We start from the raw sequence: 27,086 nt of genomic DNA on the forward strand, positions 1-27,086 counted from the left end.
TTTATTGATTTGTTTCGAAGAGTTTTTTTTTTTGTGTCTCTATGTCCTTCAGTTCTGCTCTGATCTTAGTTATTTCTTGTCTTCTGCTAGCTTTTGAATTTGTTTGATCTCGGTCCTCTACTTCTTTTAATTTTGACAAGGTATCAATTTTAGATTTTTCCTTGCTTCTCATGTGGGCATTTAGTGCTATAAATTTTCCTCTAGACACTGCTTACATGTGTCCCAGATATTCTGGTACACTGTGTCTTTTTTCTCATTGGTTTTGAAGAACACCTTCATTTCTGCCTTCATTTCATTATTTAACCAGTAGTCATTCAGGAGCAGGTTGTTCAGTTTCCATGCAATTGTACAATCTTGCGTGAGTTTCTTAGTGCTATGTTTTTCTTATTTGATTGCACTGTGGTCTGAGAGATTGGTTGTTATGATTTCCATTTTGCATTTACCGAGGAGTGATTTACTTCCAATTATCTGGTCAATTTTAGAGCAAGTGAAATGTGGTGCTGAGAAGAATGTATAATCTGTGGATTTCAGGTGGAGAGTTTTGTAGATGTCTATTAGGTCCACTTGATCCAGATTTGAGTTCAAGTCCTGAATATCCTTGTTAATTTTCTATCTCATTGATCTGTCTAATATTGGCAGTGAAGTATTAAAGTCTCCCACTATTGTTGTGTGGGAGTCTAAGTCTCTTCGTAGGTTGTTAAGAACCTGGGTGCTCCTGTTTTGGGTGCATATATGTTTAGGATAGTTAGCTCTTCTTGTTGCATTGATACTTTTACTATGTAATGCCCTTCTTTGTCTCTTTTCATCTTTGTTGGCTTAAAGTCCGTTTTATTAGAGACTGGGATTGCAACTCCTGCTTTTTTTTCTCTCTCTCCATTTCCTTGGTAGGTTTTTCTCCATCTCCCTATGTTGAGTCTGTGTGTCTTTGCATGTGAGATGGGTCTCCGGAATACAGCACACTGATGGGTCTTGACTTTTAATCCAGTTTCCCAGTTTATGTCTTTCAATTGGGGCATTTAGGCCATTTACATTTAAGGTTTATATTGTTACATGTGAATTTGATCCTGCCATTTTGATACTAGCTGGTTGTTTTGCCCGTTAGTTGACTCAATTTCTTCTTTGTGTTGATGGTCTTTATCATTTGTTACATTTTTGCAGTGGCTCCTACTGGTTGTTTCCATGTTTAGTGCTTCCTTCAGGTGCTTTTGTAGGTCAGGTCTGGTGGTGACAAAATTTCACAGCAATTGCTTGTTCATAAAGGATTTTATTTCTCCTTCACTTATGAAGCTTAGTATGGCTGGATATGAAATTCTGGACTTGAAGTTCTTTTTCTAAGGATGTTGAATATTGACTTCCCACTCTCTTCTGGTTTGTAGGGTTTCTGCTGAGAGATCCGCTGTGAGTCTGAAGGGCTTTCCTTTGTGGATAACCTGACTTTTCTCTCAGGCTGCTCTTAGCATTTTTTTCCTTCATTTCACCCTTGGTGAATCCGATGATTATGTGTCTTGAGGTTGCTCTTTTTGAGGAATATGTTTGTGGTGTTCTCTATATTTTCTGGATTTGAATGTTGGCCTGCCTTCCTAGGTTGGGTAAGTTCTGAATGCTATCCTGAATAATGTTTTCCAGCTTGGATTTATTTTCCCTGTCACTTTCAGGCACACTGATGAAATGTAGATTAGGTCTTTTCACATAATCCCATATTTCCTGGAGGCTTTGTTCATTTCCTTTAAGTCTTTTTTCTCTGATCTTGACTTCTCGTTTTATTTTATTAAGCTTATCTTCAATCTCTGATATCTTTTCTTCTGCTTGATTGACTCGGCTATTGAAACTTTTGTGTGGTTTGCAAAGTTCTTGTGCTGTGTTTTTCAGATCCATCAAGTCATTTAAGTTCTCTGAGTTGGTTATTCTAGTTAGCATTTCATCTAACCTTTTTTCAAGGTTCTTAGTTTCTTTTCACTGGGTTAGAACATGTTCCTTTAGCTCAGAGAAGTTTGTGATTATTCCCCTCCTGAGGTCTCCTTCTGTTATTTCATCAAACTTATTCTCCATCCAGTTTTCTTCCCTTGCTGGTGAGGAGTTGTGATCCCTTGGAGGAGGAGAGGCATTCTGGTTTTTGGTGTTTTTATTCTTTTTGTGCTGCTTTCTTCCCATCTTCATGTATTTATCTACCTTTGGTCTTTGAAGTTGATAACTTTCGAATGAGGTCTCTGAGTTGACGCTCTTTTTGTTGATGTTGAGACTATTTTTTTCTGTTTTTTAGTTTTCCTTCTAATAGGCCCCTCTGCTGCAGGTCTGCTGGAGGTTCACTCCAGACCCTGCTTGCCTGGGAATTACCTGCAGGGAGTGCAGAACAGCAAGGATTGCTGTCTTTTCCTTCCTCTGGTAGCTTCATCCCAGAAGGATACTCACCAGATGACAGCCAGAGCTCTCCTGTGTCTGGTGACTCTTTGGATATACAGGGGTCAGGGAGCCGCTTGAGAAGGCAATCTGTCCCTTGTCAGAGCTCAGATGCTGTGCTGGAAGCTTTGTTACTCCCTCCAGAAATGCTGGGCAGGAACGTTTAAGTCTGCTGCACGAAACTCCCAACCAGGTGCTCTGTCCCGGGAAGGTGTGGCTGTATGTATAAGTTTCTGACAGGCTGCTTCCTTTTTTTCAAACATGTTCTACCCAGCAAAAAGGGAGTCAAGTCACAGTCTGCCTGCAGAGGCGTTTTTGAACTGCCACCAGCTCTGGGCTCCCCCAAGCTGCTGTGTAAATTTCTTTTTGCTTTTGTTTACATAGGTAAGGTTAGAGCTGCCTTGGTAATGGTGAATGTCCCTCCTCCTGCGGAGCTAGACTGTCTGGGGTGGAGCTCAAACCACTGCTATTCTGGCTGTGAGAATCCCAAGCCAGTAGGATTCAGTTTGCTCTTTTCTGTAGGGGTGGGACCCGCTGAGCCAGATGACCTGGCTCGCCGCCTTCAACCCACTTTCTCTCAGGTGTATGGGTGACTCTGTCTCGCAGGTGTTCCAGGAGCCAGTCAAAACAGCTACCGAGATTTTTGCCCTGAACTCAAGGCGGCAGCTGAATCAGCAGCTCAGATTTGCCCTGAAAAGTTGTGGTGCATGTTGGCATGCGGGGGATCTCCTGGTCTGTGGGCTGCAAAGACCACAAGGGAAGCGCAGCATCGGAACCCGAGCTCTGGAGTGACCGGATGTCCCCAACGGCCTCCATTGGGTAGAAGGGAATCCCCTCCAGCTCGTTGCAGCTCCCAGGTGAGGCTACCTCCAACCCTGCCTTGGTTTGCCCTCCATGGGCTACACCCACTGTCCAACCAGTTCTATTAAGATGAACCTGGTACTTTGATTGAAAATGTGGAGATTACTTGCCTTCTGAGTAGCTCTTGTGGGGAACTGTACTCCTGAACTGTTCCTATTTGGCTGTCTTGGTGGAAATTCCCGTTTATGTTTTTTTAATAGATTCTGTATATGAGACCCTTGACAGAAGCATAGTTTGCAAGTGTGTGTTTGTGTGTGTGTGTGTGTGTTTGTGTGTGTGTGTGTGTTTAATTCTGTAGGTTGTTCACTCTCTTAATAGTTTCTTTTTCTATGAAGAAAGTTTTTAGTTTAATTAGGTCCCATTTATCAATTTTTGCTTTTGTTGGCAGTTGCTTTTGTACCTTCATCGTGAGGTCTTTGCCAGTTTGTAGGTTTAGAATGGTATTTCCTAGATTATCTGTCAGTGTTTTTATTTATTTATTTATTTTTACAACCTTAAGTTTTGTATTTAAGCCTTTAAGCTCTGTACATGGTGTAAGGATGGAATCTGGTTTCAGTCTTCTGCATAGTACTATCTAGTTATTTCGGCACCATTTATTAAAAAGAGATTTCCTCCCAAATTCCTTTTATCGTCTTTTTTAAAGGTCAGATGGTTGTAGGTGTGTGACATTATTTCTAGGCCTGTATTGTGTTGCATTGGTACAATGTCGCATTGGTTACCGTAGCCCTGTAGTATAGTTTGAGGTTGGTAATGTAATGCTTTCAGTTTTATGCTTTTTGCTTAGGATTGCATTAGCTATTTGTTTGTTGTTGTTGTCATTTCATAATGAAATATAAAATAGTTTTGGGTGTTGTTAAAAATGGTATCAGTGGTTTAATAGAAATAGCATTAAAGCTATAAATTTTGTTGGGTAGTATGACTATCTTACTAATATTGGTCTTTTCTATTTATGAGCATAAAACGGTTTTCCATTTGTTTGTTTCATCTTTGACTTCTTTATTCAGTGTTTTATAACCATGGAATATTATGCAGCCATCAAAAACGATGAGTTTGTGTCCTTTGTAGGGACATGGATGAACCTGGAAACCATCATTCTCAGCAAACGGACAGAAGAGCAGAAGATCAAACACCGCATGTTCTCACTCATAGGCGGGTGTTGAACAATGAGAACACATGGACACAGGGAGGGGAGCACTACACACTGGGGTCAGTTGGGGGGAAATAGGGAAGGGATGGTGGGGCTTGGGGAGTTGGGGAGAGATAGCAAGGGGAGAGATACCAGATGTAGGTGATGGGGAGGAAGGCAGCAAATCACACTGCCACGTGTGTACCTATGCAACAATCTTACATGTTCTTCACATGTACCCCAAAACCTAAAATGCAATAAAATAAATGGAAAAAAAAATTCTTTTCTAAGAAATTTTTCACCACCCTGGTTAACTGTATACCTAGATATTGTGAATGGAATTTTTTTTTTTTTTTTTTTTTTAAGTTTGGCTTTGATTTTGTTGTTGCTGATGTACAGGAATGCTACTGATATTAGTATATCTATTTGTATTTTGAAACTCTGCTAAAGTTGCTTGTCAGTTTAAAGAGCTTTTGCACTGAGACTGTAGGATTTTCTAAATAGGAAATTATGTTATCTGCAAACAGGGATGGTTTGACTTCTTCTCTTTCTGTTTGAATGTTTATATTTTTTATCTTGCCTGATTGCTCTTTCTGGAAATTCAAATTCTATGTTAGGTAAGAGTGGTGAGAGAAGGCAGTTTTGTCGTTCTCCAGTTTTCAAGGAGAAATACTTCCTGCTTGTTTTCATTCAGTATTTTGGCTTTTGGTTTGTCATAGATAACTCATTATTTTGAAGTATGTACCTTCAATGCATAGTTTGTTGAGAGCTTTTAATAAAAAAAGATGTTAAATTTTATTGAAAGTTATTTCTACATGTATTGAAATAATTTTGTGTTTTTTATGTTTAGTTCTGTTTGTGATTTATAGCATTTATTAATTTTGGTGTGTTGAACCAGTCTTGCATCCCACAGACAAAAGATAGTTGAACATAGTGGATTCATTATTTGATGTACAGCTAGATTTGATTTGCTGGTATTTTGTTGAGGATTTTTTTTATCAATGTTTATCAAAGATAATTGGCTTCAAGTTTTCTATTTTTGTTTTATTTCTGCCAGGTTTTGGTATAAGAACGATGTTCTTATACAATGACTTGTGAGGTGTCACTCTTTCTCAATTTATTTGAAATAGTTTTAGTAGAAATGGTAGTAGGTCTTCTTTGTACATCTGGTAGAATTCAGCTGTGAATCTGTCTGGTAATGAGCTTTTTTTGGTGGTAGGCTATTTATTACAAATTCAGTATTGGAGCTTGTTATTAGTCTATTCAGGGACTCAATTTCTCTTTTGTTCACTCTTGGGAGGATGTGTTTGTCTGGAAGTGTATCCATTGTTTTCTAGATTTTCTAGTTTGTGTGCATAGAGCTGTTCATTCTAGACTTCAGTAGTTATTTATATTTTTGTGGGGTCAGTAACAATGTCCCTTTTGTCATTTCAAGTTTGAAGCTTTTCTTTTTCTTTTTTTTTATTAATCTATCTAGTAAAGCATTTAGTAGCTTATAATATTTTTTACAGATTTAACTCTTATTTAATCTTTTGTATAGTTTTTAATGTCTAAATCTCCTTTATTTCAGATCTGATTTTGGTTATTTCTTGTCTTCTGCTAGCTAAGGAGTTGATTTGCTCTTGCTTCTCCCATTCTTTTATTGCTGATATTAAGTTTAAATTTAGCTCTTTATACCTTTTTGATGTAAACATTAAATGATATAAATTTTCATGTTAATATTGTCTTAGCTGTGTTGCAGAGATTATGTTGTATCTTTGTTCTCATTGTTTTAAAGAATTTCTTAGTTTCTGCCTTAATTTCATTATTTACCTCAAAGTCATTTAAATGGAGGTTGTTTAATTTCCATGTAGCTATATAGTATCAAGTGTTTTTTTAAATTGAACTGTATTTTTATTAAACTGTCGTCTGTGTGTGTGATTGGTATGATTTTGGGATTTTTGAATTTGCTGAGGATTGTTTTATTTCTGATTGTGTGGCCAATGTTTTGTTTTTTTATTTTCTTTTTGAGACCGAGTCTCACTGTGTCACCCAGTCTGGAGTACAGTGATGCAATCTCAGCTCACTGAAACTATGCCTCCTAAAATCAAGCAATTCTTTTGCCTCATCCTCCAGGGTAGCTGAGAATACAGGTTCCTATGACCACACCCAGCTCATTTTTGTATTTTTAGTAAAGATCGGGTTTTACCATGTTGACCAGGCTGGTCTTTTACTTCTGACCTCATATGATCCGCCTGCCTCACCTCCCAAAGTGCTGGGATTACAGGTGTGAGCCACTGCGCTCATCTGTGTTGTCAATAAATTGAGTATGTGCCGTATAATAATAAAAAGAGTGTATATTATCTTGTTTTTAGATGGAGAGTTTTGTAGATGTATATTTGGACTGTTTGGTTAAGTGTTGAGTTTAGGTCCTAATATCTCTGTTAAGTTTCTGTCTTAAAAATCTGTCTAATCGTCTGTGGGTTGTTGTAGTCTACCACAGTTATTGTGTAAGAATCTAAGTCTCTTTATCCGACTCGAAGAACTTGATTTATTCATACGCAACCATGAACTTTTTATAACGCTTTTTCTCTTCTGCTTTTTTCCCCATAAACATTCTTCCAAGTGCACAGTATGCCAAGGGCTACTTCTTAGATGCCTGAATCCAGTGTCTACTAAAATTCAGATGTCTAAGGGTTCAAAACCATGTCCAGAGACCTGGCTTCTTTAGGAGAAAACAAATGAGAAATAAGTGGCTTTATTCTTCTATCTGAAAATCGGGATATTTTGCTTATCTCCCTTAAAGCATTTAGATTAGGTTTTTTCTGTGCTTTTCAGAAAATATGTGTAAATAATTGTAACAGCTAAATAAACCTTTTCTCATTCTTATTGACTCAGGATTGTATTCATTTAGAACCTCAGATTTATTGCTTTTCATTTCTCCTTTGGCAAAGATTTATATTTTCTATAGTCTTTTAAAGTAGACACAGATTTGTTTAGATTAAAGCTCATTGTAAGAGAACACAAAAGTTGAACACAAGGATGAGATTAAATTTAGCTTTACAAAATGAAAAAGTCTAAAAGATACTGATTACGTTTGTTAGATAGGAAAGTTATTATCCAAGGTAATTAATGAATACTTGCTGGAATAAGTACTTACACTGCAAAAGCAAAAGCAGTTCAGTATATAAACTGAACAGTGGAGTCTGTAGTTGTACTTTGACTTCTGTTTATGTCTATGGATCATTTAGCATAGTTATATGTAGTGTTTGTAGATAACATGCACTTACATAAATTAAACAATATTATTTATAGGACCATAATATTAACTTTGAATACATTTTTTTCTTTCTTTTTTTTTGAGATGGAGTTTGGCTCTTGTTGCCCAGGCCTGAGTGCACTCATGTGAGTGATCTCAGCTCTCTGCAACCTCTACCTCCAGGGTTCAAGTGATTCTCCTGCTTCAGCTTCTTCAGGAGCTGGGATTACAGGCACCTACCACCATGTCAGGCTTCTTTTTTCTTTCTTTCATTTCTTTCTTTTTTTTTTTTTTTTTTTTTTACATTTTTAGTAAAAACAAGGTTTCATCATGTTGGCCAGGCTGGTTGGAAACACCTGACCCCAGGGATCCACATGCCTTGGCCTCTCAAAGTGCTGAGATTACCGGCATAAGCCTCCACTCCTGGCCTAAATACATTTCTTAAATAGTTATATTAATATTGTCATTAATACTTTTTAAATTTAAACTGCTTTAATTGAATTATGGTTAAAGACAATTTTTAAAAAATCCTACATACATTATGACTACTACATTAAAATTATTTATACTTAGATATTTATATCTAGTGTCCGAAGTAAATTTACTACCAAATTGTTACAGGAGATATTAGTCTGACACGCTCTTTAATTTATCTAGTAGTGATAACTATAGGTAAGCGTAAGTTTAGTGTGTTTTATTTTACTAAATTTGAATGCTGCTATTGCAGAACAAATAAACTGTTACAGGGCAAATAAACACAAGTGATGTGGCCATCCAAACACTATAATAGCTCTTCAGTTATCTATGTTCTGAGCTTAAATATATTCCACTATATGAACAAAATCAGAGTCCAATTTCCATCAAACAGTGCTGGTGGAAATTGTGAGATGTATATCAATAGAGATCCCCCATTCAATGGCAGGAGATGACAGAGCAGCAGAGATAAAAGAGAAACTTATAAAATTCTGCCGAGAGTATGACCCTTTTCTTCATAGTGCTTATGTTTCTCATGCTGAGAGTAGCTGTACACTTTGAGTGTTTAGAGATAAATTTCTTTTTAATTATTTAATTTTAAATTTTTATTTTATTGCGTTTTAGGTTTTGGGGTACATGTGAAGAACATGCAAGATTGTTGCATAGGTACACACATGACAGTGTGATTTGCTGCCTTCCTCCCCATCACTTATATCTGACATTTCTCCCCATGCTCTCTCTCTCCAACTCCCCCTGCTCTGCGGTCCCTCCTCTATTCCCCGCCTCCCCCCAGACCTCAGTGTGTGATGCTTCCCTCCCTGTGTCCATGTGCTCTCATTGTTCAACACCCGGCTATGAGTGAAAACATGCGGTGTTTGATTTCCTGTTCTTGTGTCAGTTTGCCGAGAATGATGGTTTCCAGATTCATCCACATCCCTACTAAGGACATGAACTCATCGTTTTTGATGGCTGCATAGTATTCTATGGTGTATATGTGCCACATTTTCCCTGTCCAGTCTATCATTGATGGGCACTTGGGTTGGTTTCAAGTCTTTGCTATTGTAAACAGTGCTGCAATGAACGTTTGTGTGCATGTGTCCTTACAGTAGAATAATTTATAATCCTTTGAATATACACCCAGTAATGGGATTGCTGAATCAAATGGAATTTCTATTTCTGGGTCCTTGAGGAATTACGACACTGTCTTCCACAATGGTTGAACTAATTTACACTCCCATCAACAGTGTGAAAATGTTCCCATTTCTCCACATCCTCTCCAGCATCTGTTGTCTCCAGATTTTTTAATGATCGCCATTCTAACTGGCGTGAAATGGTATCTCAGCGTGATTTTGATTTGCATTTCTCTAATGACCAGTGATGATGAGCATTTTTTCATATGTTTGTTGGCCTTGTATATGTCTTCTTTTGTAAAGTGACTGTTTATATCCTTCGCCCACTTTTGAATGGGCTTGTTTGTTTTTTTCTTGTAAATCGGTTTTAGTTCTTTGCAGATTCTGGATATTAGCCCTTTGACAGATGGGTAGATTGCAAAAAAATTTTTCTCATTCTGTTGGTTGCTGATTCACTCTAATGACTGTTTCTTTTGCTGTGCAGAAGCTGTGAAGTTTGATTAGGTCCCATTTGTCTGTTTTGGCTTTTGTTGCCAATGCTTTTGGTGTTTTGGTCGTGAAGTCCTTGCCTATGCCCATGTCCTGAATGGTTTTGCCTAGGTTTTCTTCTAGGGTTTTTATGGTGTTAGGTCTTATGTTTAAATCTTTAATCCATCTGGAATTAATTTTAGTGTAAGGTGTCAGGAAGGGGTCCAGTTTCTGCTTTCTGCACATGGCTAGCCAGTTTTCCCAACACCATTTATTAAACAGGGAATTCTTTCTCCATTGCTTGTTTTTGTCAGATTTGTCAAAGGTCAGATGGTTGTAGAAGTGTAGTGTTGCACCTGAGGCCTCTGTTCTGTTCCATTGGTTTTGGTACCAGTACCATGCTGTTTGGATTACCGTAGCCTTGTAGTATAGTTTGAAATCTGGTAGTGTGATGCCTAGAGATAAATTTCTTTAAGGAAAATCTTTTCTGGCTGACAATCTTGTATGTAATCTGATGTTTTTCTTAAGATGCTTTTAACTTTTTTTTTTTTTTTCAATGTAATCTTGCTCTGACTGAGAGCTTTTTTTCTTTTTAAAGCTTTGGGTGTCTTTCAGAAGTTCTTTTAGTATCTCATGGCATCTGTTAATGAGGTGCATGGTCACAGTGAGAGGTATTGGCTCTGTCTCTATCTAGACTCATGCTAGAAATCCAGCAGTATTTTTTGTATGACAGCATTATAAACAGAAACTGATGCTGAAACACTGCTCCTATTCTCACTATTTGTAAGCTACAGTTCTACCCAGGAGGATTGCAGGCTGTCCTCCTACAGCTCAGGCTTCAGTCTCTAATGTGGCACTGGAGTGCTGCTTTGGCAATTGAGGTTTACATAAGATGTGAAATGTCAGCTGTAAGCTGTGTGCTGTGAGCTGTGCCTCTGTGTTGGATGGTAGGAGTCAAGAGAGGACACTAGCCACCAGGAGTGGGCAAGCAGGAGGGGCTATAGCCTCTAGTGCTCAGGGAGTAGAGAGCCATTGCTTTAAAATGTAAAAAGCCAGAAAGGTAGCACCCTATTCAACCATTTATTTTGGAGAGTCAGTGTCTACCTTCAGCAGGCACCTGGCTTCAAGGTACAAAATTGCCTTCTGTCATGAAGCTGTGAAAAGTTCATTTTGTTACTGAATATAACCAATTAGCATACATGGATGGCCACCCTAGTTACCAGGTGAATTTAGAATGAACAGTGTGTGATCTGCTATAAATTCTTCTACTTCTGTAATAATTATGGTGATCATTTTTCTGTCTGTGCAATTTTTTAAGCAGATTGACTTTGATATATGTAACATTCTTGTTTAATTGCATAATAAAACATTTTTTTTCTCTTTCTATTATTGTGGAGTTTCTCTGGGGCTGGAGAAAAATTTTCTTTTAATTATACTTTCCCAATACTGTCTAGAATAATCAGAAATGATATAAACACATAAGGTGCCAACCAAGCTTAACTGTAGCAAGTATTTTCCCCTCTGCCTTCCACTAAACTCATAATTGTGCTGCAGAGTGCATGCTGTCCCCTGAATACGCAGGTAGAATTGTGTCTCTGCGTATTTGCTATCTGTAGTCTCCTTCAGTCACTTCTAGAGAGGCTAGATCAGATTTTTACAAACTTCACAGGGCAGCAATCAGTCATTTTACCTCTTTCGGTGACTCGTTCGTTTCAGACCTGAAACTGATTCCCAGACCATGAGGCTGACCCAGAAACCCTGTCAGAGTAATGACATGTAGATATGAGAATCTCCAGTTTTCCCTTCCTCCTCTTGCTAAAAGGCCCAAAAATTTCCTCTTACTATAATGACCAAAGATGCAGGTAATATCTTGCTATTCCAGCAATCCAGTACCTAAAACTGCAGATCCAAATTCTGAATCTTGAGATTTGGGGGAAAAAAACCTTTTATTTGAGAAATACAAATTCTTTCAGTTGTCAAACTCAGATACATTAAAATGAGAGCAAAATTTTGTCATTTTTTTCACCTTTGAACTATATTTATCTCTTAAAGTTGTTTGCTGTTGCCATTAGTAGCTACAAATAAAACTACTAATATCACACTGGGTACCATAACCAAAACCCTAAATCTTGACTATTTATATACAATCAATAATTAATGTTATTTCTGTAAATAAATAAGAATTTTTGTATCAGCCCATTCTCTGTCCTTTTTTTAACCCTTACAAATTCACTGGTAACTACTGCTAATTAAAGTATAGATTCCAGGCAACTTAAATCTTTGCTGCCAAGTTACAGTCCTCAAATTTGGCTCAAATACACTGTCTACTCATATTCACATTGACTTGGCTTTTTCTTTTTAGGTGGACATATCACTTAGAATGTACTAGAGCAACTGTAAGAGGGGCTTTCTCATTTGATTGTACTCCACTTGCTGTAACACCCAAGAATGCAGAGCCTGGTTGATCCCACCTTGAATCTGCACGTAAGTTCTGGCCTCTGCCTGGTATTACAAAACAGGGCCAGACGTAGAATAAAAAATGTACTGAAAACCAACAAGAGGCCTTTTCTGCATTGTGAGATGTCAACAATGAATGTTTAAAGTTTCTTTTTGAGAATGTGGCTCTTTGAGCTTTTCATCTCTTACCCAGTGACCTGCTATATTTATGTGAGAGGCTCCAGGTGTAAACAGAATCAGATGGCAAAATCTGCATGTGTAAAAAAGCATCTTCAGAGTGAGAGTTCAAGACCACAGTGTATCCAGAGCATAATCACAACTACACCTACCTGTAAAATGTGATTCTATAGTACGGTATTATTCTGCTTCCTCTTACTCAAGAGCTAGCTAGTCAGGAGAAGATAATCCAGGTTCTGGAGCTACACCAGGGCAGTTCCATTTTCTGTTTAGAATAAGCCTGAGTTTACCCTGCCTGGCTCCATTGGGCCATCAGCCCATGCTTACTGGAAGCCCTCTCACAGTCAGTTTGGTGTCATTGAGAAATCTGAGGATATCCAGAGCAGAACTGTGTCAGTCAGACAAGAGTGGTTAATCCTTCTAAGTCTCACTATAAGAGAAATGAGTCAGCCTGTGTTTGTTCCTGCCCTCATACAAAAGATGTCTTTGGTATCCAGATGAAAGTTTCTCCAGTTTCCTGGAACTTGGTTGGAAAACAAGACCTGGAGATTCAAACAAATAAAGTATGTTTTAAATTATTTTTTATGGCCATTCAGAAAATATTTGAAACAGTTACATTTTTTACCATCCAGGAAATTTTATTCTAGACTAGCAACTAGATACATTGTTGAATGAAAAATCATATAGTTGGGGCTGAGTGCAGTGGCTCACACCTGTAATCCCAGCACTTTGGGACACTGAAGCAGGTGGATCACATGGTCAGGAGTTCAAGACCAGCCTGGCCAAGATGGTGAAACCCTGTATCTACTAAAATACAAAAATTAGCCAGGCGTGGTAGTAGGTGCTTAAAATTCCAGCTACTCAGGAGGCTGAGACAGGGAATTTCTTGAATGTGAGAGAGTTTTCAGTGAGCCGAGATCATGCCACTGTACTCCAGCTTGGGTGATAGAGTGAGACTCCATCTCAAAAAAGAAAAAAGAAAGAATTATAAGATTGGTGCAATAAATAGACATATGCAAGAAATCTTAGGGTTTACTTGGGCCACTTTATATTATTGTGACTTCTGACGTCATCATCTTAAGAGATATTTAGGGCCAGAATAGTTGTTTTTACTATTTTTATTTTACCTTGCTAAGAATACATATTTATCTTCTAAGAAAATTATCCTAGAAAATCTTAAAAGATTTGTTTTAATTGCCTATTAGTGTATGTTATAAAATTGAAGACACAGTGGCTAAAAAAGATAAAAATTACACAAACTCTGGCATTTAAGTTAAGTAAATGGCATTAAGTAAACATAGGAAAAACAGAACTGGAAATTCCTCTTAGAGGCATAGAGAGTAGAATTGTACATTTCTACTCTCCCGGACTCAGTTCTGCTCAGAATCACCTTATTTGGGGGCTTCATTTAGGTTTGGCTCCACCCTAGAGTCTTGCCTCAGAACTGAGAAAAGAACTCTGAGAACTCTCAGAACTCTCAGAACTCTGAGAAAATCAGAGTTTGGGTGGTGAATCCTGGCATCTTATTTTCTTTTTTCTTTTTTGACAGAGGCTTGCTCTGTAGCCCAGGCTGGAGTGCAGTGCTGTGATCTTAGCTCACTGCAACCTCTACCTCTGGGATTCTAAGCAATTCTTCTGCCTCGGCCTCCTTAGCACCCTTCGCACACCACCACACCCAGCGAATTTTTGTATTTTTAGTAGAGATGGGGCTTCACTGCATTGGCCAGGCTGGTCTCAAATTTCTGACCTCGTAATCTGCCTGCCTCAGCCTCCCAAAGTGCCTGAATTGCAGGCGTGGGTCACTGTGCCTTGATGTATCCTGCTACCTTTCTAGAGCTGTTGCACACAATTTCCTGAAACCCAAAAGGAGATAAATGAAAAACATCAAATATGTATTTTAAGGTCTTAATTTTTAAATTTTCTATTAACACCAGCACTTGCAGAGACTCTCCGTTTAGCAACTTGTTTTCTATCCCTTCATATCCAGTAGTTGTTAAATGATTAACAAGAAAGTAAACATAAATACAATAATAATTTCTCTAAACTGCATTAACCTGTTTCTTTTTCTGTATCCCTCTCATCTGTCTATATTTAGTTTTTATTCTATACATTCTTTTTAACAACCAATTACAGAGAAACAGAAAAGTAAATAAAAATGCTGGGCTTTTTATTTAAAAAATGGGAATTATTAGACACAGTACTAATCCCAGAGTGTTATGAAGATTAAATCTCATAATATGTTATTCCAAGCATAGTTCTCTGTAACATACTCTTGATCACATTGTACTTGCTTTATAAACATTGCATTAATAACTGTGTACATGTTGTTTTCCAAATGCAGACTTATTCAGTCATTACTTCCTTCTAAAGATCCAGCAAATAATATGATATTGTAGGATGGAGACTTGTTGTCTTCATTTGTACCAGAATTATATGTGTTGTGACAAGACTGCTGAGCGTAAGGGATTCTGTGCTGTGCCTGTTTTCTCTAACTAATTCTAATGATGAGGCCAGGGGGAGCAGCATCAGCATTGACAGTTACCAAGAGTTTATAAGGTCATTCAAACTTGAGAGGTAATTCTTAGCTAAGTGGTTATCAGCTCAGGCTTCTAATTAGAATTACATGGCCAATTTGCAGAAATCTCTTTCCTTGTGTTTATAGGCCAGAGAAACTGGGAAAAACAGGTTCTTTCATTTACTGGATGTTTGACAAAATATTCTTATCAGGCCAAAAACAGTTACATTACTGGTGAATTTGTTAGAAATTCAGAAACTCAGTCCCTATTTCAGATCTTTTGAAAAAAATAATCTGCCAGAAAAGATCTCCAGTTCATTGTACACATTGAAATTTGAGAGGTACCTTCTAACTCAACATGTCTTTTTCATCTGAAAAATGTACACAGCTCATTTGGTTTGATGCAAATACAGCACTTAAAAATGTACATTTGTACACACTGCCATGTGTGTACCTATGCAACAATCTTGAATGTCTTCACAGGTACCCCCAAACCTAAAATGCAATTAAAAAAAAATAAATAAAATAATGTACATTTGTGTTTTTGCCTTGAATTTTATACTTTGTAATCCAGAAAACTATTATATATTCACCAATGTTGTGGGTTATGCTAGTCTCTTTACACAGAGTTAGAGAATACATTAGAATATATTTCTGTGTTGAGAATTATTTTATAGATTTCATCTGCTCCCATAAGTTAGAAGCACTTCTTTTTACTCTTATTTTATCTTGAGTCAAATTAAAAATTCTGCTCATGGCTGCTTGATAAATCTGTGTGTGTATGTGTGTGTGTGTGTTTATCAGGGACCATTGACATTTATGGATGTAACCATAGAATTCTCTCTGGAAGAGTGGCAATGCCTGAACACTGCACAACAGAATTTATACAGAGATGTGATGCTAGAGAACTACAGAAACCTCGTCTTCCTTGGTGAGAATAACTTCAATACACAATTCATAATATACCCTAAAGGTTTTTATTTTATTTTTTTTGTGAAATGTTTTTGGTTAATTTTGCTTTGTATAGATAAGTTTAAGATACCTGTTTTGAAAAAAAGTTTGGATACTTGTGTAGAGAGGAATATCTTCAAGATGTTTCATGTTGATCTGAATTATCCACATTCCTAAGCTGATCTGTATTTTTCACTCTAGATTATTGGTAATGACAGAAAGTTGGTGGCTTAAAATACTGTTTTCTACACCTAAAAATCTAATTGCCACCCACACAGTTTTTTTTAAAATTTATTGTTGTTTGTTTTGTTTTTGAGATGAATCTTGCTGTGTTCTCATGCTGGAGTACAGTAGTGCAAGCTTGGCTCACTGCAGCCTCCACCTCCTGGGTTCACAGAATTCTGCCTCAGCCTCCTGAGTAGCTGGAATTACAGGCACACACCACAACCTCCTGCTACTTTTATTTGTATTTTTAGCAGAGATGGGGTTCCACCATTTTGTCTAGGCTGGTCTCTAACTCTGGACCACAGGTGATCTGCCTGCCTCTGTCATACATACTGCTGGGATTACAGGCATGAGCCACTGTGCCTGGCCTTCCACCACCAGTTTTTGATTCAGTAGTACTAGGGGGTTAAATTAGAAACATACAAATTTAGGCTGGGCACAGTGGCTCATGCCTGTAATCCTTGCACTTTTGGAGGCCAAGGTGAGCAGATTACCTGGGTTCGGAAGTTTGATACCAGCCTGACCAACATGGAGAAACCGTGTCTCTACTAAAAATACAAAATATTATGTGTGGGTGCTGGTGCATGCATATAATCCCAGTTACTTGGGAGGCTGAGGCAGGAGAATTGCTTGAACCCACGTGGTGGAGGTTGTAGTTAACCAAGATTGTGTCATTACACTTCATCCTAGGCAACAAGGGCAAAACTTCGTCTCAAAAAAAAAAAAAATTTTATATATATATAAATTTAAAATATTTTCTAAATATTAAAATTCTGTTGTAAATTATTATTTTGGGATTAATGAGGCTATTCTGTCATTCTTACAGAGCAAATTACTAACGAGAACTGGAGAATATGAACAACATTCACGTTTCTTTATTTTTAATAAAACAGGTATTGCTTTGTCTAAGCCAGCCCTGATCACCTATCTGGAGCAAGGAAAAGAGCCTTGGAATATGAAGAGGCATGAGACTGTAGCCAAGCCACCAGGTATGTGAAAATCAATGCAACTAATGAGAGGTCCAAAAGTCAAAGAGAAAGCCAGTCTTTAAAATGTGATTTGGGAAGCTGTGTTCCAAAGGAAATAGTTTCTGGGATGCCTGAGGAGTTTGTATTTTGCTCTCACACAGAGGTACCTTCTGTCTTATGTTTTTAAATTTTCTAAAGATTCTTCTTTTTCTTTGGTGATCTTCTTTCAAGTTTACAATGAGAGCCCAAAGTCCTCTTCGTGAATTGTAAGAGACTGCACAATCTGACTGCTTTTCCATTGTTATGGGGAACACAAAAATATCTGCATAATTTTGAGAAACCTCTATGATAAACTCTTGTTTTAAGTTCTCTTTAGCATCATGCCTGAAATGTGTGAGTGGTGGTTTATGTCCCATCTTTGTTGTTGTTCATTTTTCTACACAGTCCATCCACTTTTTATTACTGTAGACTTGAAGTACAGCTGAAAATTATAAAGTATGATGTCCTTCTGCTTTATTCATTTTCTTCAAGAGTGCTTTGGCTATTCAGAGTTTATTGTAGTGTCACATAAATTTTATAATTGTATTTTTCATTACTTTGAGAAAAATACCACTGAAATTTTGAAAGGGAGTTTATTGAATCTATAGACTACTTTGGATAATATGGCACTTTAAAAATATTTATTCTTTCAATCCATAGACATAAAAAATTTAAATTTATTTTTGTCTTTAATTTTTTTATTGATATGTTTTTCATTGTAAATATTTTTTACATCTGGTTAATTTTTTTCTTAGAAATTTATTGTTTTATAATAGAAAAACAATGCTATTCCAAATAGATTGTTTTTCTATTATATCAGAGAGTTTGTTTTAAGTATGTGGAACCATAACTTATACTTGTAATTTAATTTTATTATATTTTTCTAATTTAATGAGTGTGTTTATTAGTTTAGACAGGTTTTAATGTACTGTTTATAGTCTTTTTTATATATAAGATTATATAATCTAGAAACAGCAACTTTTCACTTGTCTTCAATTTCAATGTCTTTAAAAACTTTTTGTCTATCTCTTCTGACACATACTTTCAGTGCTATGCTAAAATAGAAGCATTGACAATGGATACAGTATAGCTTTGCATTGGTGTCTGTGAATTTGAAGGAGCAAATGCCTCTTCAAGTTTTTGTAAAATGGTTTTAGAAGGTAAAGATTTTCTTTTGTTAGGCGCCCAGGGTGATGGGATGCTCTCTGGGTTTGTAGTGGAGAAGGTTTGTAGTTTGGTTTGTTACAAGACTTCTGAGTCTACACTAGGGTTCACCTTTAGTTGGCTTGTTGCAAAGAACTTGGGTAGTTGTTAATTCCATTTTATTTTTAGACAGACTGAATATCCTTTAGGACTTTGATTTGTAGAGAAGACACTAAGGGAGGTGTCCGCAGTTGGGTCTGCATATGGTGGACCTTATATCAGTGTGCGGATGAGTATGGCTTTCACTGAATACCAGAGAAGTTTTTTTTTGTTGTTGGAGACAGAGCCTCACTCTGTCAGCCATGCTGGAGTGCAGTGGCACAATATTGGCTCACTGCAACCTCTGCCTCCCAGGTTTAAGCAGTTCTCAATCTCAGTCTCCTAGTAGCTGGGAATACAGGTGCCTGCAACCACACTTGGCTAACATTTGTATTTTTAGTATAACCAGGGTTTCACCATCTTTGCCAGGCTGGTCTTTAATTCCTCACCTCGTGATCCACCCTCCTTGGTCTCCCAAAGTGCTGATATATTACAGGCATGAACCACCATGCCCAGCCCCAAAGAGAATTTTTCTAAGTCACTGTATGGGTTTCTATGTAGGCATAACTGGCCATGAACTGTGTGGTCCAGGAAGCTGAAACTGAGTCATCAGACTGCTTCTGGAATCACAGTAAAGGCCAAGGTCTGCAGACCTGCCTGCATGGCTATTAATTTGTATCTTTCTCCAGGCCTCTGGGGGAAAAGGGCCTCTCCCAGATGGTTGCTGGGAGGAGTTTGCGATGGTTACAGAGTAAGTTCACCATTCTCAGTGAGACCAAGTTGGGTGGACCATTTCCTGGTTCTTTAGCCAAGAGCAGAGGTCTTGCAGTTACCTACATTAAAGAGGGCCTGCCTTCTGAAAAGAACACTCGTCAATTTTGGGTTTTAGCAGAGTTTCACAACTTCTTTCCTGGATCTCAAAGCTCTGTTAAAGGCACTTAGTTTTGATATGGGGTCTTGCCACATAAACCAGCCTGGTCCTGAAATCCTTTCCTGCAACAATTCTTCAACCTCAGTGTACCATGTACCTGTCATTATAGGTGTGAGCCATAGTGTCTAACTCTATTATATAGGCATTTTGTCTGAAATGACTGACACATTTTCTTGCTCTGGGGGAATGAGAAAATAAAGCACCTTTTTCCGTCTTACTGATGTTACTATCCCTATACATTTCTACTTTCTTTTTCCTATTTCAAATTTGTCTGCAACATTAGATTCAGACATTTAGGACAATATGTTAGAATATACATGCTATGTTTGTGTTACAGAATCTTTGAGGTGTCAGTTTTTTTCCTGGAAACCTCTGTGATGAGTGGCACCATTGCCTGAGTTCTTATTCTGCATCCTGGAAGAATAAGATATGCAGACAAGTGAAGGATGAAGAAAAGAAGGAGGATCTTTATTTAGTGTTAGAAGAGTTCAGAGGAGACACACAGTGGGTAGCTCTTCTCTGTACGCAGGTCATCCCATCAAGTATTTAGCTCTCAGCAGAGAGAAGGCCCTGAAGAGAGTTACTTCACTCTGCAGGCAGGTCATTCTGAGGTCTCTGCAGGTCTCTGAAGCTGCCAGCAGAGAAGGTTGTTTGTCTCTGCAACTGATCATCACATTGTTTCTGTGTCCTCTGCCCTCTGTCTGAAGCCAGGGCTTTTCTGGACCTCAGAAGGAAGGAAGTGCATTACAATTGGTCCATGGGTGGCCATAGGCAGGCCAAAAAGAGGCACCAGAAGTCCCTGCTGTCGTCTGTGGGCCCCTAAAGGTGGCGCTCTACAAGGGACTCACTCTTTTCTGCTAAGGAATCTGTCTGCCTCCTGCTGCCATTTATGGCCCCCGGCTTGACTAAAACCCTGGTCTGAGATTGGAGTATACAGGTGCTGGGAGAGGAGAGAGGCCTTTAGCAGGAACAGACACCTCCAAGCCAGCAAAAATGGGAGAGGACCTTCCCAGGACTCCAAGTATGTAGGCACCAGAGATGCCCATGTCTTCCACCTGGGAGGATGGCTGCAGCTGCACCCACCAAGCTCCAACCCCACCAACTCAAAAGGGGCAGAGCTCCTGCTTGTCCTTGTGGAGCAGGAGGTCCAGGTTTGTAGCAGTGAGTCAGACAGCTGCTGCTGCATCCGGGAGGGAAGATTCGACTCTCCCTCAGTGAAAAACATGATTGACAAAAGAAATTTAGTCACCTTTGTGATTTACAATGACCTAACACAATAATTTTAATTATGATTGATAACACAGACTCAGACATCAGAACTTTAGAAATTCCATACAACTTTTGGAATACACATTAACATTTTTCACTAAATTGTTACCTGAAAATCAAACACTCCCTGACCAATAATCCTATGTCAAATAGTCCTGTTCACCTCTCCCTTGGATGCCCCAGGGGCCCTCTGTGGCATCCAAAACTATGGGTTAGAAAAGACAATTTTAAAGCTATAAAGGCTCAAGACTTACTAGAAATTTAGATTACCACAAGTCATCTGTTTAAAAGACATAAAGTTGGGTTTTGTTGTTTTTTGTTTAAGCACAAAGTCGTCAGGAGGGAAAGTCTAGTTTTTCAAACAATCTGTTTCTTTTCTTCATCTTTGTTTTTAGATGGTTTATTCATAAGTCAAAAGAAAAATCCTTTTTCAAGGGAAAGAAAGCCAAATTTCACACTTGCATTAGTCTATTATTGTCAACCCCAACTTTTTAAATAAAACCTTATAATTTTATCCAATCTTAACCAAATTGACCATGAGGTGTGATTCTTATTAAACTTTTATAACCCTTTACAAATTTGTGTTAAAGAGTAGATCAGCGCCTTAAGACACCCTTGTTCTTTTATTCCAGTGTTCAATTTATGGAAAAACTAAATAATACTTCTTTGAATTCAGTCAATATGTTCACACATAGATTCTGTTTAAAATTTTTACTGACTTTCCATAACTTGTTTAAACTTTTATTTGTAACTTACTTAAAAACAATCCTTTAATCCTCTAAACTAGGCAAAAATTTGCATATTCACACCTTCTTACTTTCTTTTACTGAAGACATATTTCACTTTCCTTACATACCTTGCATGAAAATCTGTTTTCTCTAGTCTCAATTACATGTTATAATGGCAACTGTTAGTAATCCTTAGTTTTGGTGAAATGCCTGGCAAGTTATTTTAGTTTTATGGACTTAGGTACAGGTCAGGTTTTACTGTTTCTGGCACAGCTAGAGAGATGGCATATATTTCCTGCTCTTACCAACATGTAAAGCAGAAAAGTCAAAAAGTTTTCAAAAGCCAAAGAAGCAGTTAGTGACCTTAAGACATTTAACCAACCTAGTTTCTGAGTTGCATAATTTGAATTGTACGTCTACATTTTGAAGACAGTTCTATTTTTATTTTAGCAATAATTTTAAAGCTAGCTTATTTACTTAAGTTATGCTAAAGTCATATGTATTTAAAAATTGCTGGCTGGGTACGTTGGCTAATGCCTGTAATCTCAGCATTTTGGGAGGCCAAGGTGGGCAGCACACCTGAGATCAGAATTTTGAGATTAGACTGACTAAAATTGTAAAACCCCAAATGTACTAAAAATACACAATTAGCTGGATGTGGCAGTGCACCTGTAATCCCAGCTACTCAGGAGGTTGAAGCAGGAGAATTGCTTGAACCTGGAAGGTGGAGGTTGCAGTGAACCAGAATAATGCCACTGCATTCAGGCCTGGGCAGCAGAGTGAGACTCGGTCTTCAAGAAAAGAAAAGAAAGAAAGAAAAAAAACCAAAACACTTGCTTACACTTACTTACATAAGCACTCTTACTTACAGACCAATTTGGTAGGCACACCATTTAAAAATAAGTATATAAAGAAACACATGTAGACATGTATACACACAAACTAAGATCTAATAGCTTGAAACCCTACCCATGACATAGCAGTACCATCACACTGGTTTTATTTTGTTTGGCCCAATAAATTATCCAATAAAGGCTGTGAACCAAAATTTTGGGTAAGGCAGTTTAAAAGCTCAACCTTGCCAGACTCTAAGGAACTCTGGGGCCAACAAGCACCAAGGGAGAGCATCTCATGTTAACTAAACCCCCTGCTTAGAACCACAGCACAAAAGCCTATATACGTACAATGTCATTTCACTTTCCCATTCGGCAGTAAACTCCACATTACATACAGTGTTGTGGGTGAAGCGGTAATGTAAATGTCAGGATTTTTTTTTTTTTTTTTTTTTTTGTGAGATGCAGTTTCATTCTTGTTGCCCAGGCTGGAATACAATGGTTTGTTTTCACCTCATTGCAACCTTCACCTCCCAGGTTCAAGCAATTCTCCAGCCTCAGCTTCCCAAATAGTTGGGATTACAGGTATATGCCACCATGACCAGCTAACTTTTGTACATTTAGTAGAAATGGGCTTTCTCCTTGTTAGTCAGGGTCTCTCCAACTCCTGACCTCAGGTGATCCACCCGCCTCGGCCTCCCAAACTGCTGGGATTACAGGCATAATTCACCGTGCCCAGCCTGAGAGAAAATTCTGAGTAAGGTTTAGTACCAGACCTCAGAATCTCTGCCAGGGGTTTCCCCTTTTGGGATTCAATTACAGAGTGTCAGATGTCTCTAACTTTAGGTAGGAACTGGTGTCACTTTTTGTTTTCCTTCCAGAGGCAATGACCTACTATGAGATTTATAAGACCACACTTTGCTGGGCTAAGCATCCCACTAGAGTGACAGCCATGAGCTAAAAGGCATCATAGCTCTATTATTTTCAAAATATTTTATCTAAGTGCTTGAGCCCAAAAAAATTCAGACCAGCCTGGTAGACATATAAAGAACTACTCTCTACAAAATATTTTTAAAAATAGCCACGTGTGGCTGGGATTGTGGTCTCAGAAACTTGGGAGATTGATGGGACAGAATTACTTGAACCTGGGAGTTTCATTCAGGCTACAGTGATACATAATTGTGCCATTAACACTTCATCTTGGAATCTTGGATGAGAGTAATATTCTACCTTTTTTTTTTTCTTTTCTTTTTTTGAGATGGAATTTCTTTCTTGTTGCCCAGGCTGGAGTGCAATGGTGTGATCTTGGCTCACTGCAACCTCCACCTCCTGGATTCAAGCAATTCCCCTGCCTCACTCAGCCTTCTGAGTAGCTGGGATTACAGGTTTGCACCACCATACCCAGCTAATTTTGTATTTTTAGTAGAGACCGGGTTTATCCTTGTTGGTCAGGCAGGTCTTGAACTCCCAACCTCAGGCAATCCACCCACCTCGACCTCCCAAAGTGCTGGGATTACAGGTGTGAGCCACTGCGCTTGGCCTTACTCTTTCCTTTAAAAACAAAACAAAACAACAACAACAACAACAAAAACACTGCATACTTTAGGCATGTGAAGTATATTCACATTGTTATTCAAAACACTTCCAGAAATTTTACATTTGTAAAACTGAAACTCAAAACGTGTAACAACTGAAACAACTGCCCATTTTTACCCTCCCTTCAGCCCTTGAGAAACCTTCTTCCCCTTTCTGTTTTTATAAATGTGACTGCTTGACATATCTCATGTAAATGATATCATCTAGTATTCAATGCTTTGTTACCGGCTTAGTTTAGGTAATATTATCAAGATTTATCTTAATATCTAAGATTTTTAAATGTGACAAGATTTGTTTTAAGGCTAAATACTATTCCACCATACATATATGTTACATTTTTTGGTGTGTATATAAATCAAAAAATAACTGAGTTGCTTCTGCCTTTTGGCTTTTGTGAATAGTGGCACAATAAACATAGGTGGTTAAATATATCTTCCAGGTCCCGAGTTGCATACTTTGGATATAGATTCATAATTGACATTGCTGTATTTGATGATATTTTTATGTTTAATTATTTGAGAAACATTCATAACATTTTTAAATGATGACTGTATTTTTGTCTTCCAACAGTCAGCATGTGTTTTATTTATATTGCATCATCAATGAATTTGCTGCTTTTAAAAAATTTATTATGGCCATTCTAATTGGTGTGAGGTGATTTTCGTTTTCATTATAATTGTGCATTTCTCTACCAATTAGTAATTTTTTATATTCTTTCAAATACTTCTTTCTAATATTTCATTTAATTGTCCATTTCTAAATCAAATTAGTCAACTCTTTTTAAATTTTAAGAGTTGTTTCTATATTATGAATATTAACTCGGATCACATGTGATTCGTAGATATTTTCACTCATTTTCTAAAAGACATTGTCACTCTATTGAATGTTTTCTTTGATGTACAGAAATACTGAATTACAATGTAGTTAAATGTTTCTCTTCTTTCCTTTGTTGCTCCTGCATTTACTGTTATATCTAAGAAAATGTTGCCAAGACCAATGTCATGTCTTTCCCTTATTTTGTTTCTAAGAGATTTGTTATTTTATTTTGTCTATTTTATTTAAACTGTTTTTTTGTATACAACTCAAGAGAATTATCCAACTTTATTTTATCAGTGTAAATTTTTAGTTTTCAATATTCATTGCTGTTTGTGCAGAGAGAAAGGATGGCAAGATTCAGATACATGTTATTAGGCAGAGGTCCTAGGAAGTATGAAAGGACACTAACGAAAATTGGGCTTAGGAAAGTTAAGAATGCATCAAGAAGAGGAATGTTATACTGTCCCTGCAGTTTCTGCATGTCTAGAGGATGAGATCCTTCTGAGAATGCTGGAATAAGGAACTATGACACCAAGCCACTTCAGCCATAAACCTTATTCTTGCACTTTTTTTTCTTGCTGTTAATTTTATATAGCAGACCAAGAAACCTACTCTCTGCTAGTATAGACAATACACCAATAATTTTGTTAATGAGTTCTAGGATGTATTTTTCTTGTATCTTTTTCTTCCTACTATGTTGCTAATTTATAAGGGATCTGTGTAGTTTGAATGTATTTGAATAACTTCAGCTCTACTGTTTAATTTGACCCAACAGATATAAGTATTCCCAACAGAATCCTACAGATACAAGTATTCCTATGTGTTTTAGAAGCCCAAATTCCGTGAAGTGAAAGTTACTTGTGGATAAAGAAAGCATTAGCTACTTTAGCTAGAGCATGATAATTAGATTTTCTGGCTTTCAGAATTTTAGGTTACAATAAGAGCAAACTTATTATGCTATTTTTATAGTTTTCAGTAAATAAAGTTGACATTTGATTACCTTTGTAAAAAAAAAAAGATACAGCAATATACTTTAAAATTCTAAAAAATAGCTTCAGTTGCAAGCAAGTATTCTCTATTACATTTACTCTCATTTGTCATTTATGTTACTAATTATATTTCTGTTTTACATTTATTAACATGTTTATAAATATTTCTAGACTTTTATAAATTTTAAAGAATAATTTAAAAATTTTTTTCATGATTATGATAATGCTAAAGAATTCAATTTCTTTGTATGTGTATATCTTTCTGAGAATGTATTTTCCAGTAATTAGGTGCTGTTTTTTTGAATCATGTTATTTTCAGTGAAAACAACTCATTTTATCATTTTTGATATGTAGCAAACATGCAGTGCCAATATACTTTCTCAGAAGTTAGTTATTTTGGAAGGTTTCTTTTTAGTTTTTTTGGTATTTGGTAGAACAGTTTTGCTGTTGATATTATTCTCATTTAACAATTTTTTTTTTTTTCAGGACTTTGACTATAGCAGTTTTCTTCTGGCCTGCACATTTTTTATTGGCAAATTCACTGATTATCTTAAAGGACTATGCTTGTAAACGACACATCACTTTTCTCTTGGGGCACCCAAGATTTTCTTTTCATCTGTGACTTTTAAAATTGTGTTTATATGTGTGTTTGTTATAAATATCTTTGTGCGTATCCTAGTTTATTTGTTGAGCTTCTATCTTTTTTCATCATTTGCTCCTCTAGAATTTTTTTACTTTTTATATCTTTTGCCTTTATAATTTTTTGATATTTTTAATATTTTTGTGCTTATTCTAGTTTTATAATTTCTTTATAGTTGTCTGTGTTTCTCTTTCATTCACTGAGTATTTAATTTATTTAAATTTTTAAAAATTTATACATCTTCATTTTCTATAGTTGCTTTCTGAACAGTTTATAATTTTTATATGAGGTTATTTTGCTGCAACATTTTCTATGCATTGTAATTTTTGATTGAGATTTGGACATTTAAAGAAAATCTACCTGTCACAGTCTTTATAATGTAGCTTTTTTTCTGACATACATTGAAACTAATTGTTTTAGCTAGAGATTCTGGGAGTCTCTCAGACATGTTCTTACGATGTATCTTCTCTGAAATTTTTTTGTTTATTTTTAGTTAAAGAAATTTCTTAGTGTTTCTATTTAATGGCCAGTCCTCATTTGCTACATGTGTTTTCTCTGTGTAGTACTGCAATCTCTCTACTGCTGTGGCATTTACCTTTGGTTTTAGTGACTCAAACTGTCATTCCAAAGAATACTACTGTAGTAGTCTGCTTTCATATTGCTAATAAAGATATATCTAAGACTGGATAATTTATAAAGAAAAAGTTCCATAGACTCACTGTTTCACATGGCTGTGGAGGGCTTATAATCACGGCAGAAAACAAAAGAAAAGCAAAGTGGCATCTTACATGATGGCAGTCAGAGAGGGAGCATGGGAAAAGGAACTCTGCTTTATAAAAACTATCTGATTTTGTTAGACTTGTTAACTATCACAAGAAAAACCTAGAAAATATATAGCCTCAGAATTCAATTAGCTTCTACCAGGTTTCTTCCACAACTCATGAGAATTATGAGAGCTACAATACAAAATGAGGTTTACGTGGAAACACAGAACCAAACCATATTAGCCACCACTA

At 37.0% G+C, this 27,086-nt stretch overlaps 1 protein-coding gene across 6 annotated transcripts in view; it reads left to right on the plus strand.

Annotated features, from left to right (window-relative positions):
• LOC116545552 (zinc finger protein 91-like) overlaps positions 1-27,086 on the plus strand; it is a 42,780-nt gene that overhangs the window by 10,699 nt on the left and 4,995 nt on the right. The window contains exons 2-4 of one of the 6 annotated variants that reach the window (XM_032272098.1): positions 12,057-12,178; positions 15,648-15,774; positions 16,913-17,008. In XM_032272098.1, coding sequence (XP_032127989.1) covers positions 12,143-12,178; positions 15,648-15,774; positions 16,913-17,008 — 259 coding nt within the window. In that variant the 5' untranslated portion in view covers positions 12,057-12,142. Of the gene's footprint in view, positions 1-11,436; positions 12,179-15,647; positions 15,775-16,912; positions 17,009-20,135; positions 20,351-27,086 lie in introns of those variants that run through there. The other 5 variants (XM_032272097.1, XM_032272099.1, XM_032272100.1 and 2 more) reach the window with 5 other exon arrangements.

This window comes from Sapajus apella, unplaced genomic scaffold, assembly GCF_009761245.1.
Source record: "Sapajus apella isolate SASKATOON/1434 unplaced genomic scaffold, GSC_monkey_1.0 scaffold287, whole genome shotgun sequence".
NCBI lineage: Eukaryota > Metazoa > Chordata > Mammalia > Primates > Cebidae > Sapajus > Sapajus apella.